The following is a 22,558-nucleotide window of genomic DNA, read 5'->3' on the forward strand; positions in this document are numbered from 1 at the left end:
TAAAGTCATGAAAATGCATCTATTAGATATTCATGCATACACAAATACATACATATATGCGTGATTTAAAGAGATGTGAAAAAATATTGAAATATTCAGAGCAAAATTTCTATGTTCCTTTATTGGCTTCAGTCATTGGACCAAAGCCATACCAGGGTATTGCTTTGAAGGATTTTAGTCTATAAATTGACCTGAGTATTTGCCTCATGTTTATGGATACATCACATAGTCATCATGGCAGATTGTTATTATATATTTCCAACATTTGAGAAAATGCATTTTTAAAAATTCATGAAATAACTACGTTCTAAATATTCTCGATTTTGCTTTAAAAAAAACAAATAAAAGTTATGAAACAAAACATGAATATTTGACTCATGGTTGTGCATCTTCAAGAGGAATTTTTTTTATTGTATGTAATGAGTAATGTGTGGCATATATATATATATATATATATATATATATATATATGTAATTATATATATAACTATTTAACATTCCCTTTTTCGTGTTTGCATGGATCAGATGAGATTCGCTGAAGCAGGTTCTTCTTTGCTGGATACCCTTCTTTTTACCAACCCTTGCCTGTTTACAAGCAAGGTAACATTTTCCCCACACCTAAACATGTTTTCCAAGGAAGGCAAGAAATGAACGATCTCACTAGGATGATTAAGATGCTCATTTACAACCATTATGTGATGTCCAGATAAAGATAGACACAAACAAACATACACGCACGCACACACACACACGCACACACACACACGCACACACACATACACTCACATACACACATCGTCAGTAGTTCATATATCCAGAAAAGAAGTAGAAGCACACTCTAGAGCATTAGAGGAGTAATATATATTTTATTTTTTGGGAGTTAAATGTTATGGTCTGTCATAGAGTGACCATTGGTTTCACACATATAAAGCACTTAACAGTACAGGCAATTTTGAGTTTGACAAGTTGCCTATACTGCTTAAGCACTTTATAAGTGCAAAAGCAATGATCACTCAAAGATTGGCCGTAACATTTAACTTCTCAAAAAAAGAAATAATATATATATATGTGCACCAGCATGACCGCAGCCACTTGGCTGAAACACATAAATAAATAAATATATATATATATATATATATATATATATACATATATATAAAGGGCATCATATATATATGATGGCCTTTCTTTTGCTTCTATCTACCAGATCCACTTACAAGGTTTTGGTTAGCATTGGGCTATTCCTGAAGACACTTGCCAAAAGTGCCATGTAGTAGGACTGAACCTGAAACCATGTAATATGGAAGCAATCTTCTCAACCACACAGGCACACCATCACCTATTTTATTTATTCCAAAATAGTCTTAATAATGCAATACCTAAACATTATATAAATGAAAAATCATTTTCAGTACTTTTCAGTTTAAACTCTATTTCATTTTGTTCATGAGAGAGAGAGGACTGTATGTATGAGTATGTGTGCATGTGTGAGCATGTGAGTGTTTACACATGTGTGTATGTGCATGTGTGTGTGTGTGCATGTATGGATGTGTGAGTGTGTGTGTTGTCTGATGCTGGAAAATTTCTATAGTAGACTTTAATGAAGGATATTTTCTATCTGATACAATCATAATATAACTTAGGTGCAGATATGGCCTTAGTTGAGAAGATTGCTTTCATACTAGATGGTTTCAAGTTTAGTTCTACTGGTTGGAAACTTAAGTATCTCCTACTGGAGCTCCAAGCCAATCAAAGCCTTGTGAGCGTATTTGGCACATGGAAATTGAAAGAAGCTTGATGAAACATCTATAATAACAACTGCAACTTCATAAGGGTAAAATACTGATTTTGAAGAAGAACCATCAATAAGCACTAATACTTATTAACAAATTAACAAATTCCAGGAAAATTAATCAATATAGAGCTAAACTAGTGTACGCTTGGGGGAAATACATCCCTGAGAAAGAGCAACCACATTCCATTTGAAACTATATATATATATATATATATATATATATATATATATATATACATATATAACATTTGTAAAAAACAAATCCAAAAGAAGAAGCACATGCCTATATATATATATATATATATATATATATATATATATATATATATATATATATATATATATATATATATATATATGTATATATATATATGTGTGTATATATATATATATATATATATATATATATATATATATATATACATACATACATATATATGTGTATGTATCTATTATACGTGGAGGCACGTGGCTTAGTGGTTAGAGTGTCAGCATCATGATCATAAGATTGTGGTTTTTATTCCTGTTCTTGAGCAAAACACTTCATTTCACATTGCTCCAGTCCACTCAGCTGGCAAAAATGAGTAACGCTGCAATGGACTGGCGTCCCAGCCAGCTGGAGAACACATACGCCATAGAAACCAGGAAACCGGGCCCATGAGCCTGGCTAGGCTTTAAAAGGGTGCACTTATTATTTTTTATGTATTTATATATATATATATATATATATCTATATATATATATATATGTACATATATATATATATGTGCATATATATATATATATATTATATACATATGTATGTGTATATATATATTATATGCATATATGTACGTATATATATATGTATGTATTTATGTTTGTGTGTGTGTGTATTTTTATGTCTCTTTGTCTGCTTGTGTATGATTATGTGTCCATGTGTGTATTTGTTTATCCTAGTCTTAACATCACACAATAGATTTGAACAAACATCACCACCATATAAGTGATGTTGGCTCTTTCCAATATTCTGTGGAAATATGTCCAGCTATTCAAAAGATACGTTGCTTGAAAACAGGAGAGGGTTGGTGACAGGAATGGCATGTGACTGTAGAAAATCAGCCACAACCATTTTAACTTATGCAAGCATGGAAAGGTGATAGTGGTGGTGATTATGATGTGGGTGATGATGGTGATGATGATGTGGATGGCTGATTGGATGGATGGAGGAATGAGCAGATGGGTAGACAAAGGAATTGATGGGCAGACAGATGAATGGATGGATAGACAAATAGAGAACTGGTTGTTCTTGAGAGAATGGGTGTGAAACCATACTAAGCAGGAATCAAAACTGAATGTCAAACTCAACCAGAGTCTGGACGAAGATATTTAAGAGCAGTCAACTTACCAAAGATGAATATATATTTTTTGATCTATAGGTATATAAATAATTTAAATCAGCTTCACCTCATAAATAATCATTAATGTGTGTGTGTTTGTGTGTGTCTGTGTGTGTCTGTGTGTGTCTGTGTGCACACGCATGTGTACATGTGTGTGTATGTGTGTGCAAGCTTTTGCCTTAAAGAGAAAAGTATTATCAGTTGATATTGAATTGTTGGAAAGCACATCATTGTGTCTTTATTATTGTAATCTTTTATGTGTTGCATAATGTAGCCAAAGAAAAAGCTACTAGGTTTTAGAGAAAAATTATTTGCCTTCTTTCCAGAGTCAAACATATCACTTACAGTAATATTTTTGCAGAATCAGCAGTTAATGTTACAAGTTTCTGTATTTTGTAATGAGCAGCTTTAACCTGTACTCATGCATACACACACACACACACACACACACACACACACACACACACACACACACACACACACACACACACACACACACACACACACAATTGTACAACCATTTATTTGGGTGGATAAGAAAAATATATGTTTAGATTAATTGAACTATCCTTATATTTATAAATACATTAACAGCAATGTTTGTTTTCCATCTATGAATATACCAGTGAGATAAAGACACCAGAATGTTTCTGCATTTTAAAAAGTTATGCTAGAAATCATGTGATAAATGGTTTTCTATTTTTCTTTGTATAATTCCTACTCTCTTTTTTTTATATTTTAGTTAATAACTTTTATTGTGATTTTTTCATGAGATTTTGTGTACTTTTATAACATCAAATGCTTAAATATATGAAATATGCTTATATATTTTTTAAGTGCCTCATCAAGAACTCTGCAAAAGATTATATGAATATGTACTGATTCATCAAAAATTAAATTTTTCCATCAATTGGCATATAACCATTCAGTGTTTTCATTGATCAGAAAATTCAGTTTTTTACCTACTTGAAACTTGACTATTATTTTGAAACTTCAGTATTATTTTAATAATATAATGTAACAGATGCTTTTCATTATGATTATATTACAAAATCATATTTTAGTTAAACAGTGCAAACAGTGTGAGTACAAAGATCTTCATATTAGTTTAGACATAAAGCTAAAACATTTCATATCTAATCCTCTTACATACAGCAATGATTGAAAAACTGTGTATTTTAAAAGTATTACATGTTTCAGAATTTGTATTTTGAAAAATCTATACTTCAAATATATTTAAAGTATTTAGAGAGTTTCTAACAATCCTGATAAGAACTTTCTAATAAATTATTTGCAAAACAGTCAAAATATATACAGAAAGTATAAAAATTTCCTTTAACATTATTTTGTTTTTTTTTTTAAATATTTTTTCTGTTTCCTTTCTTTTTAATTCCATATTTGATATTACTGAGTTCATAATAGATTTCCAACCAAGATTCACAAAGTATATTTTATTTCTTATTGTTTTAGCATAATATCTCCATTATGATTAATTAACATGTCAATATGTTCTCACATTATAGCCATGTATAAAGAAATATTAGTTTCTAAATATTTCAATGGACCTCTGTTGTTTTGAGACTCTTTGCGTATATGGAGGGGAAAGACTCAATATTTCTACAAAATGCACATCAAAATTAACGTAGCGTTTTATAATTTTGGCAGAATTTTCTTTTTTTTTTTTTTTTCCAGATATTACCACTGGCATATATTAAAAATTACTCTGAAAACACAATTTAGTATGCACTCATGTTTTAATCTTATATAATATATTTATATGTGTTTTTGTATTTGCAAATATATGTTTATCTATTTAATTGCATTTAAATGTAAGAACATAATTCTTTACATATAATTACATTAAATACAGTGTCTATTATATTAATCAATTAAATCCTTGATTACTATATTCACATAAACTATACATTGATGAAATTCTGAAGTGCTGCTCCAGCACGACCACAGCCACATGGCTGCAATGAATTAAAGAATAAAGGAATATGAAAAATACACGATAACAAATATTGGTATGTCAAAAGAATCAATCAAAAAATTTCTTAAGCTGCAGATCAGATTTTCATGGATCACAGTGTTTAAATTTCAAATACACACTTGAATTAAATATTTGCTTATATTAAAGCTCTTTATAGAACAGAACCCATTTGAGACTCACAAGTTTTATTATTCTATTTCATCAGTTTTCAGAAATGTTCAAAATCTCCAACTTACTCAGTTCCTTTTAAAGCAATAAAGCATTCCAGATAATATTTCAAAGAAATGTCTGTTTGCTATACTAGAAATATCTACAAAGATTGAGTAATAATTTAAGAAAATTCTTGCTTGTCAAATGATAACTATAGTTCATAAACTGTTTTGAGTAGAAATTGAACTTTTGCTTATCACATGACTACACTATCTCAGAACAGTGGAGTGTACCCACAGTACAAATTTCGCCAATGGAAACTGTTTTTAAACATTTGGTACCTAGTTTAGTTTTGAATAGAAGATGTAGTATCAATATTTAAAATGATAGACCTTCTATCCAATCAGAATCATTCAATTTTTTCAATCAACAATATTTCTTCCTTATAAGATGTGGATTCTGAAGATGTTGCTTCTGCATGGTTGCTTGCTGTGCTAAGATTAACAATCAAATATTCAACTCACACCCTATTATTTTACCAATGGTAGTTTGGCTGGAATAACTTTGATTATAATTCTGCTAGGTCAAAACAACAGCAACAACCAGTATTGAAGAATTAAAACTCCTTTTATCAAAACTGCTATGGTAAATTTCTATTTATTTGCCCATAGTACTATCTGTTATGAAGCACCAGATTGTTTCATTAGACTTCTGTGATTTAAATGCATACAATGGAATTATGTTAGCGACAAGAAGTCAAAGTGAAATGAAATGTTTTAATTCTTCTGTTACCATTTCTCTTTTGAAATGCATTGTCATTGTTTCAATTAATTTTGAAAATAAGGAAGAATATAATAAACTTCATCAAATTAAGCTAGTGTATGGAGCATAAATTAACACAGAATTTTGATAGAAGGTTTAAGACAGGAGGCTTGTATCATTGAAACAGAAGTGGTTTCAGGTGGGTTGATGATACTTCATGATATACTGTCAATGAAGAAATAAATGGAAAGTGAATATATCAGCTTTGAGTATTCTTAAATGGCTAAAATGATTCTTCCACCATGTATGTACTTCAATTTTAACAGATTGCCAAAAATTACAACTCAAATCATACTTTATATAAATCTAAATACGAAAGGTATCTCCTCCGTTCTTCCCAAAAACAAATGGTCCTATTATTTACCTTCATATAAGTATACATCCTTATTTTCAACTAAAGAACATTCTGAATTTTTATAAAAATCCTACTCTCATCCCACTAAAGTTTGCAGTATCATATTATATCAGGCTATAACCAAAATAATGGTCTTGCAAAATATATAAACATTTTCTAAAAGTAAGAGTAAATATGCTCCTGCTGGTATATATTTTAAATCCTAAATGTTAAAATGATACAAGTTGTTCTCAATGGTTTGAAGTAAGTTCAATTCAAATTGTTGAGAGGAAAATTTTCAGATTAAATATAATGCACATTAGCAGGGATTTGCAACTATTTGGTAATTGAACTAATACCTATTTGCTAGCAACAACAGAATACCGAATGTTATCAAAGTTTTAATATTAATCATTTAAGCATTAGAATAACAGAATATAGTAAGATTTCAAATTTGACAAATGAATAATGGTTTATCTTTTCACTTGAAATCATTTGAAAAATTTCTCTTTTGTATGAGGTTATTTTGCAATATTTCTTTCTTTAGTTCTTTAATTGACTTTCTTATCTTCAGGCACTAAGCAGGGTCCTGTATCATTATATTCAAAAATTTCACATTTAAGTTTTTACTCAATTTATTAGTATTCCTTTATATTTGGGTCTTTATCTTTGTTTAGAATATTTTTCCTATTAAGTGATTACTGGAAATTTTATTGACACTTTTCATCAAAATCTTTTAGCATAAATAGCTACTTATATTAATCTTTTAAGATACAAGATACCATCATGTCTATATTTATTCTATGGAGTAAAAATAAAGTTTGTAACATCATTATACAAGCTTTCATTTTCTAAGGCATGTCTATTCTAGTATAATAACATTCTTTAACAGATAATCAATCGAATGATTCTGTATATAACATATGATCCCCAATTATTCATCTATTTTGGGCTATTAAATTAGTCTTTCTGCCATAATGTAGACCCTTGAAAGCTGTTCATTTTTACAGTCTTATTGCTTCTTTCTATGTCAACAAAGGAGCTTCTACTTAATCAATCATTTTGCCAATCTAGCAGTCAAATCTCCTATAGCAATTCCTTAATATCTTTAAAACGGTCCTATTTTAAGAAATATTTCAAGTCCTAAGTTTAGAGCATAAGCTCTATAATAAATACAAAATTGGCACATTTATGAATGCTTTGCTCAGTCAACAGAATGCATACCAGAAGTCCAGTGAAATAGAACTTACTTAACAATGACTATACTGATTTAAGAATTTGATATATATGTAGCTTCCCCAAGCAAACAGTTATTATAAGAGAGAAAGCATATCTTCATAATATTAGGTCATCAAGTATGAAATTTGTAGTAAGGTATATGGTAAACTTTGACAACTGCTCATTCTGCACCGTTATTATATTTTGACAATCGTTACTTTTTTGTTAGAAAGCTGACACATCTATTTCGTTATTCTAACTCATTTTGTGCTTTATAAAGTATTTATAAATCGTTTTTTGCTATTTTTGTTTAGAGATGGGTAAGTCAGAAATTCGTACAGTTTTGAAATTGAGTTCTTTCTTGGAAATACAGCATCACAGACAGCTCGGAATATTAATGGAGTATTTCATTCTAATGTTATTACATAGCAGACAGTTTCAAATTGATTTGCAAAATTTTGTTCTGGTAACTTTGACCTCACAAATGAGCAATGTGGTCGGCCAGAAACAAAGGTGGATAATGACAAACTGAAAGCCACCGTCAAGTCAGATCCATCTCAAAGTGCTCGTGAATTATCGTTGTTGTTTGGTGCTAGCAAGTAAATAATACTGACTCACCTAGTTCAAATTGGTAAAGTGAAAAAGCTGGATAAATGGGTTCCACATGAACTCAATGAAAATCAGAAATGGCAACGTTTGGAAGCCTGCATTATGCTACTTTCTCATCACAAAAATGAATTTTGAATCGAATTGTAACATGGGATGAGAAACAGATCCAATACAACAACCATAAATGTTCAGCACAATGGTCGGACAGAGATGAGCCTACAAAACACAGTCCAAACAGCAAAATTCATCAAAAGAAGCTGATGATGTGGGTTTGGTGGTCTGACACAAGTGTGATTCAGTGTGATTTCATTAAACCTGGCTCATCAATCATGGCCGAAGTATACTGCAGCCAACCGTACCAAATGATGCAGAAACTTACAAAAATAAAACAGCCTAGATTAGTCAGCAGATCCACTCTTATTGTACTGCAAGACAACACCAGACATTGGTGAAACTACAGGAGTTGGAGTTGGAAGTTCTTTATCATCCACCCTACTCACCTGATCTTGCCCCCACTGACTACCACTTCTTCCAGAATTTGGATAACTTTTTGATAGGAAAAAAATCTAATTCCGAAGATGCTGTAAAACAGGTCTTCCAAGGTTTTATTTACTCTAGATTGCCAGGCTTTTACAGTTCTGGGCTGGACAAGCTACCACTGAAATGACAAAAGTGTATTGACAATATGGGTGCATACTTTGATGAATAAAACTATTCCTTGTATACATTAGCAAACTTTTTTCTTTTCTACAAATTTCATACTTAACGACCTAATATTTGGTGGAGTTAGAAGTTGGAATTTGAAGTTAAGAAGTAAGGAAAAAGATGCATAGAATACACATATTTATTTTTTTTTTTACTTATTATGAAGTTCTTAAATTTCTTGTGAGTGGTAATGATATATGGTACTATTTCACTCTTTTTAGAAATCTTCAGCATACCATAACCTGAGTTATATTAATTAAACATTTTATAAAGTATATTTATTTACAAAGTTTCCCTGCAAAAATTGTCCTTTATCTATTGTCTAATATACATTTGATTTAAGAAAGTTTATCAATTCTTTTAGTATTTGTTTCTTATTAAAATCACCCTAATCTTTGCATACTCTTTCAAGAAGTTTTGTAATGTATCTACATGTCTTATGGTAGTCTGATAAGATATTAACAAATGACAACAGGGAAGATTTTCGCATTTCCCTTGTAATATTGCAATTGTTGAAAAAATTTATCTTTAGATCTAATTATGTAAACTATGTAAGAAATTCTATTAAGTCATATAAGTCCAGGTTTGAAACAAAAGTAGCTAATTCTTCTAACTCACCTGCTAAATTTATGAATGTTGTCAGTGTTAAATGAGTTTAAAAAATATTTGTCATAATTTAACATTTTCCTTTTACCACATAACTGAATATACTTTAGCTTTTTAATGTTCTTATAATTAAATATGCTTTTTCTTATATGACTGTTCAATTATCATGTGAATGACATCTAAAACGAAATTAATTTGTCAGCATGTTTTTGAAGTCCATGGAAGCAAATGTAAAATCCCATGATTACATAGCAATTTGGTTGCTAATACTTCAACAAATTACGCAGTAGCTACTCTTCTCTTATGAATAATTATAAAAAAGACAATCTGAAGTTGTCTTTCTTATTTACCAGTTTAAAATATTAACTATCAACTTTTTTTCTTGTTATCTCAATATGCTGTAACATTTTTATGTTTGAATAATCAAGTATACTTTCATGTACAGAACTGTCTGAAGAACATTAACTAATGTTCATGCAGTTTTATTCCACAATATCTGATTGTATATGATATATATGATGGCATTCCCTGTATGTCAACCATACATAAAAGATATTTTTTTTTAAATTCGCTTTAATACATAAATCTAATAGACCTGTAAAATACTGTGTTGTTATTAGGTTCAGTTAAGATATTATTTTTTAAATTTAATTTGAATTGAATGTCTGGTACACCCTTGAATATTCACTTTCACCATGACTAACAGATAGGCAAAAGATGCAAAAGTTTGATACAGTTAATGTGTAATGTGAAGTCTTGAAGGTTATAAATCAAAGAGAGAAACATAGGCAGGTATGAGATGGAGTCCAGAGAAATGCCCCATTGAAAAAGGTACTTGCTAAAATAGCAAGAGAAATCAATATTGTTGGAAGCAGTGAATTCACAGACAACAATTTCAAGGAGCAATGATCATTGCCACAGTCATGAGAGAGACAGGATATAATTTGATAATAATTTGAGAGTGTAGTGTTCAAACTAGGGATGAAATAGAATATGAACTTGAGAATTTAATATCACTATTTGTATCTTTGTTAAAGATTTTCATAAAAATAAATTCATTGTGTTTTGATAAAACTGAATATATATTCAACAAGAATTATGTAGATTGTATTACCAGCTAGAGGTTTTATGCATGTAGTTGTTCCCTACTGAGTAAAAGAGAGTGAAATTATTTTAATTTTGATTTATGTAACAGCTGTAATTGGATCTAGTTCAACTGGCTTCTTCTATATTGATACATATGGCTTTCCTCTAAGAAGTTTCATGGGAATCCAGTTTCATTAAGATTTGGCTGAAGATTAACAATGTGTTATTATTTACTAAAATGAAATTCAAAGACCAGATGGAAAGAACTAGGTTAACAAATAGTGTCAGAATTTGAAATTGTACTTCAGCCCAGTCATTTAGCACAAACAGGTCTGATATGAAGAAGATAATTAAGGTAGAATCTCATTTTGGAAACCGAACGGACTAAAGTCGATTGTCATACTTTGACTAAAGAATATCAGATTCTTTAAGTTGCTAATAATGGAAATTTATTGCAACTTCATATTGAAATGACTCAAATCTTTTAAAATTCTCAACATTTTTTAACAAAATAAATTCCGTCTTTCACATCTAGATCTTCTTTACATGAATGTTTTAGAGAAAATATCATCTTTATTAAATATCTGATTTATACATGATTGGAAAACAAGATTCCAAGTTGTTTTATTGATTTTTATTTAAGTATTATTTTGACCAGAATATATTTTTACTCTATATAACAGTTCAACTGCTATTGCCTGAATTAAATTTCCGCTTTAGTTATACATTCCAAATATCAATTGTTAGCTTACTAAAACATGCCAGACATCTCATGAAATATTGGTTCCAGTTCAGGAAAACCATTCCATCCATCTCAAAATTCTGTCTATTAAGAATAAATAGAAAACTCTCTATTTTATATGTTTAATATCTGCTGTAGCCATTTCTGATACATCCTTCTAGAATATGCTCCTTGTATTTTGCTGCCATCTTTGCTGCCATTGCAAAAGTTTAAAATTTATTACTTTAACCCAATCTGAGCAGTTACACCTTTTGTGGTGAACTATATGACTGAATAATTTTGTCAAATCACTTCAGTGAGTAGAACATGTCCAGTTTTAAGATCCATTATTTGTGTTTACTTAGTATTCTTTTGTATAAATTCTTTATTTCCTTTTGATGTGTTTAATATTTATTTATCTTTCTCTTGCTACTGTTATCTTAATATTGAGCATTTACTTCATGATGGAGCTAATATAACATCTAACTGCCATAACCAATGAACTAATTTATTTGTTCAGTTTGAGGCTCAACAAGATTTGATTTCAAATTTCATCTCTTTGCAATTTCCCTTAAAACACTAGCTGAGGATTCCAGATATTGCTTGCAGGTTTTCATCATTGGAGATAACTTAAATCTCATATGAGAACTAATGCCTATTCATAGTCTTATCAATATCTAGTTTCTGTTATTCTATAGGTTTGTACATTTTGTGATATACTCCTATTAATTATTGTGTTATTTTATTGTTTTATCTCATTTTCACCTATTAATTGTATTACATTAAAGCAAAGAAGATTATATCTAGACTCTGTTTATTATATCCACAGAATAAATACTCTCATTTTAACATTATATTTTATTAAAATAGTTGAATTATATTACTTACTACTTTTTATGTAGTTAATGTAAGTTTAGTTAAACTTTGTTCCAAATATATTTTAGTTTCTTTTAGCAGTTAAATATTTGCATATTATCATCATCATCATTATTATTAGTTATTATAAGGGTGTTGGACTGGCAGAATCATTAGAATGTTTGACAAAAAGCAATATTTCTTCTGGCTTTTTACATTCTGGGTTCAAATTCTGCTGAGGTCCACTTTGCCTTTGATGTTTCCAAAGTTGATATATATTAAAGTTCTGGCGTTGGTTTAAATTAATGACTCCCTTTCCCCAAAATTTGAGATTTTATGTCTATGTAAGAGGATTGTTGGAACATTTAGAGTAGTGAATTGGCAGATACATTAAAATCTGAAAAATGCCTAGTGATAATTGGTCCAGTTCTCAGTTCAAATCCTGCCAAGATCATCATTGCTTTTCATCCTGTCAGGTCAATAAAATAAAGTTGAAATCAAGAACTAATGTTGATTTAATTAACTAAGCTGCTCCCAACTAATTTCAAGTATTGCAATTATGTTGGAAGTAATTATTATTATTATTATTATCATTATTATTATTATTATTATTATTATTATTATTATTATTATTATTATTATTATTGGAATTAATTTTGGTGGCAAGTTGGCAAAACGGTTAACATGACAGACAAAATGCTTACCAGCATTTCGTCCCTCTTTATGTTTTCAGTTCAAATCCCACTGACATCATCTTTGCCTTTCATCCTTTTCATTCGATGAAATATGTACCAACTGAGCTCTGCAATCGAAGTAATTGACTTTCCCACCCCCAAAATTGCTGGCCTTGTACCAAAATAAGAAAGGATTATTATTGAAAATACAATACAATACAATTTTGTTGATCAATAAAAGTTTTGTGTGTGTGTGCTTGTGTATGTGTGCATACACATCTTATATTGATTGAAGGAAAATTTAGAACCAAGCAACTGCATCCTTTTGTATTTCAGAAGGAAAAAAATGAATATCTACTAACTGTATTTACTGCACCTAGTTCTCCATCTTGTGTTGTATATCAGAGAAATAAAAATTATTGTTTCTCTTCACTCTCACAAGCTTTTAGAGTTTGGCTTGCTACAGTATTGAAAAGAAAAATAAGCAACATTATTCTGTGAAATACAACAAACATTGGCATTGAACACCTTGTTTCAGTGCATTGCTAGATGTTTTCTAAAAGTGTGGTTTCTCAGGGGCCCCTGATTTTTCAATAGCTTTTTCAGATATTTTACATAACAATATTATTATTAGGGCTATTTAACAGTGAAGTGGTCTAGATTAAATTGCAAATGAATCCATGACACAAAAGATGATCATAACCTCATATTCCCAGGGAATTAAATTTTTCTAACACTATTTTAGTGTCTAAAATCAAATGGTCAATGTCCCTACAAATATGTGTGTGTGTGTGTCTATACGCATGTGTATGTGCACGTGTGTGAGTGTGTACATATACATTTGTGATTGTATACTTGTATATCTGTGTATGTGTTTGTATAAAAATGTATGTGCATAGTGTGTAGACATATGTGTAGATATGTGTGACAGAGAGAGGAGTGGGGAAAGGCTGATAAACAGACAAACAGGTAAGCAAACAATGCAATTGTCATGCTATTATGGTACCCAAGAGAATCAGTATAAATGCTTTGTTTACTTTTTGTATCGCTTTTGTTGTGCTGCATCCATGTCTAAGGCACTTAGCCAATAATTGCCCTAATTAGCTTATTGTAAGTAGGTATCATATCGCAGTGAAGATTTCTGTAAGTAGCCATAGCACTGTTAAAGTATCTGTGCTTCCATGCTTGCAATTGTGGTTTCAGTTCTTTCCACTGGTTTGACCAGAAGGAATGTTGGTTCTAGTGAGTCTTATTTATTCAAGAGTACCAAAACAGTAGCTATCAACTGTTAGCTTTGAAGATGAATGGGTTTTGGTTTACATGCACACATTCACATGCGCACACACACACACACACACAGTATATATATATGTATGTGTATATATATATATATATATATATATATATATATATATATATATATTTATTGAGTAATGTTCTTTTATGATAAAGTGGTTAACATGAGTGTATTCAATACTCAAACATCAGATTTTAAAAAATCCAAGTGAGTTTTTATAAGCCCATACTTAACTAAGATATACCAGTGCTGATAAAGGTCATCATATTGATACTTATATGTGCTTTAGTTTTTATTTTGTTCTGTGAATGTGTATCTGGTTGCCTGTCAAAGACAAATTCTGTGTTAACATTGTACACTCTGAGAAGATTTCATGTATATTTCTAGTGTATGAGTTTATTTCATCTGTTCTGGTTAAAATGTAGTTGCCTACTCAGTATTTGAAAGTATTATATGGTACAATAGGTTGTAGACATTTAAGGAACTGGGCCTCTGGTTCATTGCAGAAACTACATTCTTTTTTGTCTTTCTATATAAATGGAACTATTTGATAAAAATCACTATCCCAATTGCTGATATTTTATACATACATACATACATACATACATACATACATACATACATACATACATATATATATATATATATATATATATATATATATATATATATATATATATATATATATATATATAATGTATGTATGTATGCTCAGCCTGCAACTGTAATGGTTTGCCCCAATACTATTGAATAAGTTCAGACCAAATTTAAATACTTTATTTTAAAGCACAAAACATTTTATGTTCTAGCAGATACCAAACATTATTATAAATATTATAAGATACAAAAAATCTGGATAATTGTGCTTAAAATGTCAAAAACATTATGAAGAATATTAACAGTTATAGCTTCTAATTGCCAGTGGAAACCAAGAAAATGTTTGAAAAGAAATTTAATGCCAAAACAGGGTAAACATTCACTGATAATTACACATTTATTCAGCTGCCAAATTCTGAAAAAATATTCAATTAAGTGTTAAATACTGCATTTGAGTGCTTAAGGAAATATATTACTTCATTCATATTAATCCAAATAAACTATAGTATATTTTACAAGAGATTAAATGGATAGGAATATTCCATATTTTACTTGGCTTTTCTTTCGATTAATGGTTAGGTAAATTTAAAACAGAACATTAAATATCTGTATTATTAGTAATGAATCTTTTTTTTTTCTCACTAATATTTAGTCAGCAACAATTTTATTGCTGAATTTAAGTCAACAAAAATGATATTTCATTAATTCACATTTGTTTGTAATTAACTTAGTGATAAAAATTTGAGCACAAACCTTAAAATATTTTATCAATTCATGCAACTCAAAGTTGTACAGTATATTTTATGATGCTCATTTTCCTATAAAGGCTCATAAATCTACAGTAAGATAAAAGGTTTAAACTGTTGAATATAATAAACTGTTGAAATTACTTTTTAGATCAATTTTACAATTCTTGTTTATGTGTTGTACAATGATGAAAATATTTCCCAAAGCTAATGAATAACTACTATAAAATTTATTATTATAAAATCTTATGTAAATTGCTATAATATTTAATTAATGCACACTCAATACAATATCTAGTTTCAAGTTGGGTTCAAAGGTATATATATGTATATTTATCTCTCTATCTTTATATATATATATGCATACATATACACACATGCATACATACATGTTTTTTCATGTTTTGTAAAGCAAAAACATACATATGCTCAAATCAAGAATAAAAAAGACTTACATGTGGTAACTAGGAACTGTTTTCTTTGATATTGAAGATTTGAGTACAGTCATCTAAATAAGACCAGCAGCATTAAACTACAATTATCATTTTGTAATCTTCATGACTTCGCAGACAGATACACACATGCAATAACTGATATATATATATATATATATATATATATATATACATATATATATATATTTATATATATATATATATATATATATATATATATATATATATATATATATATATATATATATATATATATGTATGTATGTATGTATATATGTGTGTGTGTGTGTGTGTATGTATGTTTGAGAAAAAAGAAAGAAAGAGAGGGGTGAACACACTCACACAGCTATAGATATATACACATATAAGTATTTAGGTATATTTTTTAAATTACAAATATCCTGAAAATGTATGTATATATAATTATTATGTATACATCATCTCTGTGTGTTTTTATACATGTGATCAAAAATTATATATAAATGATAAACGATAAACACTTATGTATGGGAGCATGCACGTGTTTATGTCTGTGTGTCAGTATGCTAATGTGTGTGAAATGGGCCTTCAATCCAAAACTTCAGTTTCTTACAGCTTTACAAGACCTTGGTTTCACAGTTTATTTAATAAAGCAATATCTAAACTAAACTACATGTGTGACCAAACTTACCAGCACTCCCAAATGCTATAATTGGCAAGAATTTTTAACAGATTTTAAAACACAGGGTACAAAGTACAACATCTACAAATTCAAACTTTGCCTCTGGATAAAAGATATCTTTAAAAAAAAATTAGTCATCATCTAATGTATTAGAATTGTTGCCATAGATGACCTATTCAGCAGGATAGCATTTACCATCATGTAAAATTTGGTAACTTAGATATTATTAACTCATTCTAACACTATTCTGAAATATAACACAAAACTGAAAAAAACAATCCTCATTATTATCACCATCATCATCAGTCATCATCATCTTTATCATCATCATCATCATCATCATCATCATCATAATTTAAATGTCTATTTATCAATTCAAGCATACACTGGATAACTCTACCGTTCGACATATTACCATTCTCCTTAATTTTCTTTCTTTATGTCCATAATGGCCCAACTCTTGAGACCAGACCTTACTATTTTTTCTTTATGTCTACCTTAGTAGAACACATTTTAATTCCTCAGTAAGTATTTCTCATTCACATTAGGTGCCCACAGTAGTATGACTGTCTGTCCTGCACACATAAGCTGATTTCTTTAATGCTCAGTTTCTTTCTAAGCTTCCTTGTTTTCTCTATGTGAAGAATGCACAAGCAATAGATCATGAATGGATGGAAATCTCAGATCAACTTTCGAATTCTGGTGGCCTTGTGAAACATACATGTCCATAAGACTTTCAAGTCTCATTACAATGGTGGTTTGCTTTTGTTTTACTCGGGGATTCAATTTATTTCTACAGCAGTAATTAACCAAGTCCTTTTGAGATGCAGATGTGTATATTGTTTGCCAGAGTCCACATTGCATATACACACTATAAAAGAACCATATACATTAATGTATATATAATACATGAAAATGCACACACACACACGCACACATGTATAATGATTATCCATTGATTCTACTTATCAGATTTTCTCTCACAAATCAGTCCAAGATTATGGTAGAAAACATTTTCCCAGGATGTCCCACAATCAGATCGAACCTGGGTTCATGTGGTTGTGAAGTGAACTTTTTAACCACACAGCTATTTTTGCATCTATTAGTGCATCATATTCAAACAGTTTCTCTCCTCCAGCCACAAATCTTATGCATTCAGCACCCAGTGTCTTACTATCATACTATCTTCTTAATTATTATTCAGACAGTCTTCTTGATTATGGAGAAAAAAGCTCTCTATTACCAACTCTTTTACTATTCACACCATTTAGATAAAGATTGAGACACCCTAAGCTCTTCCATGCAGAAAAATCCATTTTTTATTCACTAATTTTATTCAATATTAAATACGATATTATAAAAGTATTATCAAAGCTTTTACCCTTAAACATTCTAAATCATACATTTCACTTACAATCTTTAGTAATGCATTTGTATGCATGTGGAAATAACTAGAGTTTCTTGCTTCTATCATGTACAAGGCTACAACAGGGCATTGCTGTGAGTATAGTATCAAAACTAATAAAACATGAAACACTGTACAAAACTGTGATGTGAAATTGACAGCCTTGTTTTCCCTCCCACTCTCTCTCTCTCTCTCAAGCACATGCATATGAAACATGATTAGGTATTATCCAGTATCAAAATGCATTCTTAAGTTTTTGTGCAAAACATAAACAAAGTGTGAACCAGTTCTTGCATATATATACACACACACATACACACACACACAAATATATATATATATTCAGAATATACATGTATAGGAAAATAATGTGGATTTTTATGATAAAAATATTAATCAGGGTAGTTTGGATTACAAGCCTTCCTTGGTATTTTTTAACTCTTACCTTTTTTTTAAACGTTTTCATTATTTCATTTGCAATGTTTTCAAGTGGAGTAGAATCCAGAATTTGGAATCTGATACTTTGGAGCAGAGTTTCAGACGGAAAGAAGCTTATATTGGTTGAGTTCTTAATGTGGCACACAATGTTAAACATTTCCTTTATATATATATATGTATATATATATAATATGTGTAAATGTATATTCACATAAATATGTATGTATGTGTGTATATATATGTGCATGTGTAAGTATATATATATATATATATATAAATGTATATATAAATATTCTTGCACACACATACACACATATATGTAATCATACGTATATACATAATTAAAATACAGAGAATGATAATAATTAATAATGATTTGTTTTCTTTTAATTCTCGCATTATTTTACTTCCATTTTACTCTCTACTCTACAAAAACTCATAATTTCTCCTTTAGAAAATGTGTCCATATTTTTGCAATAGGCAAAAAACAAAAAAAAATAATAATATTTAAGAAAAAATTATTGCTGAAAATTAATGCTAAAATTTTAAAATTAATAATCTTCATGAAATATGTAAACATTATTAAGAAGCAGAAGAAGAGATGAAAAAAAGATATCAATTTTTCCTTTTTATGTCCAAAACCAAAGAATCTTAAGCTGTATAGAGGGAGACTTGACTTACAGGAATGATATCTTTCTGTCTGTCCATAAGTTTCCTTCTTTCTCTTTGCTTAATTTGTCTACAACTACAACTAGTGTTAATTCCAAATGTTGTTGCCTGAAAAATATGTCCATCCCAATCAAACTTCCTGTCCACACACTCTGTCTTTTCTCTATATTCTAAAACCTCTATCTATCTATATATTTTCTTGCCTCAGTTCCTCCCATCCTCTCTCTATCTCTCTATCATATTTGGTTACCACAGTAATGATGATAACTGTACGTATGTTGCCTTACGTTTTGTCAGGCACCAACCCTTGTGCGAACAAGTGCAGAAAGTACGAAAGATGCAACATCAATCGACAGGGGGTAGCGGAGTGTGTGTGTCCCACCTCTTGTGAGCCGGTGCTGCGCCCTATATGTGGGAGTGATGGAGTAACATACGACAATGAATGCCAACTTCAGAAAGATGCCTGCCAAAACGAACTCCCTATCATTCTAAAGCAGAGAGGACCTTGTGGTAAGACGACCTGAAAAAATACAAAAAGCCAAAACTACTTATACTATCAGTGTCAGCCATACTTAACAATTTATCATTCCTTTTTATTAATATTCATATGATAATAAAATGATGGTTATGAAATGTTTAAAACAAACTTAATATTTTAAACTCAGTTTTGTTAATGCAAGCAATACATTACTTAATACATACCTATATTATTTGACATCATTATTATATTATTAAGATCCATTTTTACTAGTCCTGTTTCTTGACAGTGGAAACCCAACAGACTTTCATTCAATGCTGCTAAATTATTCCACTTTCTTCCATCTTCTGCTCTTTGAGCTCAAATAAATGTCCTCTTCTGCTTATTCACTTTGACTTACATCCTTCTTCTGTCTACTTAATCCTCTAGTTTTCTTACTAAAACTTCAATCTCTGTATTCTTAGAATTTCCTTTCTAAAACTTTCAATTTTTTTAATAAAATTATACTATCTTCTCAATGAAATCACTGCAATTTTCTTAAAATATAGCTTTAATACTGGCTATTACTACTTGCTTAATAATGCTTTAATCTTCTTGTCTAATGATACAAATTTGTTGTCTAAAATTAAACTCTCAAAAACCTACAATGATTATATTTTTTTATAATGTAGCCCTATAAATCATTTGTAAAACTACAAAACATAAGTGATTTATTCTCTCAAAATTTTGATTAATTAATTTTTAATTAATTTTTTAGGCACATGGCTTAATTTCAATTCTTAACCTAATTTACACTGTTAAAATTCTCTGGAAAAATATAACCTTAACGTTCTAGTTCCCATCAGCTATAAATCTATAAATTTAAGCTTTTATGCCTATATAAAAACTAAACCTTATATGATTCTTTATCTAACATTTTCTTATGTATTCTTAACTAAAATAAAATTATTTTATTAAATTAAATTATACTAAATTGTATAAATAAACAGTTAATACATTTTTAAAATATGCCATTTAATTTTGATAATTTCTTGATAGCAAAAACAAGCATTTAATGATCTATACAAAATTCAATTATTTTCCATAAAGAATAATCGCCTTTATTGTTTATGCTTAACGTATGTAGTACAAATATAAGTGTATGGGGAGGTTGTACATGTGTGTACATGTATATATATATATATATATATATATATATATATATATATATATATATATGTTCTCACACATACACACACATATATATATGTATGCATGTGTATATGTATGTGTATATATATATATATATATATATATATATATTGTACACTTTGTCAGTTATGATGATGAAGGTTCCAGTTGAACTGATCAAAGGAACAGCCTGCTCGTGAAATTAACATGCAAGTGGCTGAGCACTCCACAGACATGTGTACCATTAACGTAGTTCTCAGGGAGATTCAGTGTGACACAGAGTGTGACAAGGCTAGCTCTTTGAAATACAGGTACAACAAAAACAGAAAGAAAGAGTGAGAGAAAGTTGTGGTGAAAGAGTGCAGAAGGGTTTGCCACCACCTACTGCCAGAGCCTCGTGAAGCTTTAGGTGTTTTCGCTCAATAAACGCTGACAATGCTCAGTCTGGGAATCAAAACCGTGATTTTACAACTGCAAGTCCGCTGCCCTAACATCTGGGTCATTGCAGCTCGATATATATATATATATATATATATATATATATATATGTATGTATGTATATATATAATGTATGTGTGGGTATATATGCATATATATATATATATATATATATATATATATATATATATATATATATATATATATATATATATATATGTATGTATATATATAATGTATGTGTGGGTATATATGCATATATATATATATATATGTATGTATATATATAATGTATGTGTGGGTATATATGCATATATATATATATATATATATATATATATATATATATATATACCCACATGCCTGCACATATATACATGTATATATGTATGTCTTTTGAGGAAATTGTAAGAATAACAGTATGAAAATTAGAGTCAAATTCATTTTGAAATTTGTCTTGATGGGGACTTCAAGTTTTGCCTGGTGCTTTATAAAATCAAAGTTTGAAAAATGCCATCAGCATTTGTGCTCCTGAAAATTTTATGATATAGGGATGCAAGACTTATTTTCCATTGACCTCGATGTTACAAGTTGGTTAATGAACTCAGAAGTCATTGAGAAAATTTATTTTACATTAGGAAACTCCAGATTTTCATGAACATTATGCTACAATAAAGTGAGGGTTACCCCTGTGTGCGCTTATGTGTGTGTGTGTGTGTGTGTGCACGCATGCGTGTGTGTGTGTGTGTGTGTGTGTGTGCACGTGCATACTGAAGCTTTGACTCAAATTTGTCTTATTTAAAGTTTCATGAAATGAAAGAAGCACTTCTGTATGAAATACTTTCATTCAAGCTGATAATACAAATATATGAGTATAAGCACCAGAAACATGTTACATACTTTATTCTGGCATTTATTTGTACATAGATAAATAGATAGATAGGCAGATAGATAGATTAGATATATAGATGGACAGATATATATATATATATATATATATATATATATATATATATATATATATATAGAGAGAGAGAGAGAGAGAGAGAGAGAGAGAGAGAGAGAGAGATACACATGCACATTAACATATATATAGCATGAATCTGTGGTTAAGAAGTTTGCTTTGCCACTTCGTGTTTTCATGTTTAGTCCCATAGCATGGTACGCTGGGCAAGTGTCTTATATATATATATATGTGTGTGTGTGAATATATCAGTTGAATAAAGTTAAAACATGGTCTGGCTTCCATGTTTCTTA

General features: G+C 29.6%; 1 protein-coding gene across 50 annotated transcripts in view; it reads left to right on the plus strand.

Moving 5' to 3' along the window:
- The window catches only part of LOC106868360 (agrin), a 762,720-nt gene that overhangs the window by 620,553 nt on the left and 119,609 nt on the right, over positions 1 to 22,558 (plus strand). For 37 of the 50 annotated variants that reach the window (XM_089354065.1, XM_089354050.1, XM_089354052.1 and 34 more), the window contains one exon: positions 19,513 to 19,725. The exons of the other annotated variants lie outside the window; for them this stretch is intronic. In XM_089354065.1, coding sequence (XP_089210191.1) covers positions 19,513 to 19,725 — 213 coding nt within the window. The remainder of the gene's footprint in view (positions 1 to 19,512; positions 19,726 to 22,558) is intronic. 50 annotated transcript variants of the gene reach the window in all.

The sequence above is a fragment of the Octopus bimaculoides genome, chromosome 6, assembly GCF_046866305.1.
Source record: "Octopus bimaculoides isolate indiv1 chromosome 6, ASM4686630v1, whole genome shotgun sequence".
NCBI lineage: Eukaryota > Metazoa > Mollusca > Cephalopoda > Octopoda > Octopodidae > Octopus > Octopus bimaculoides.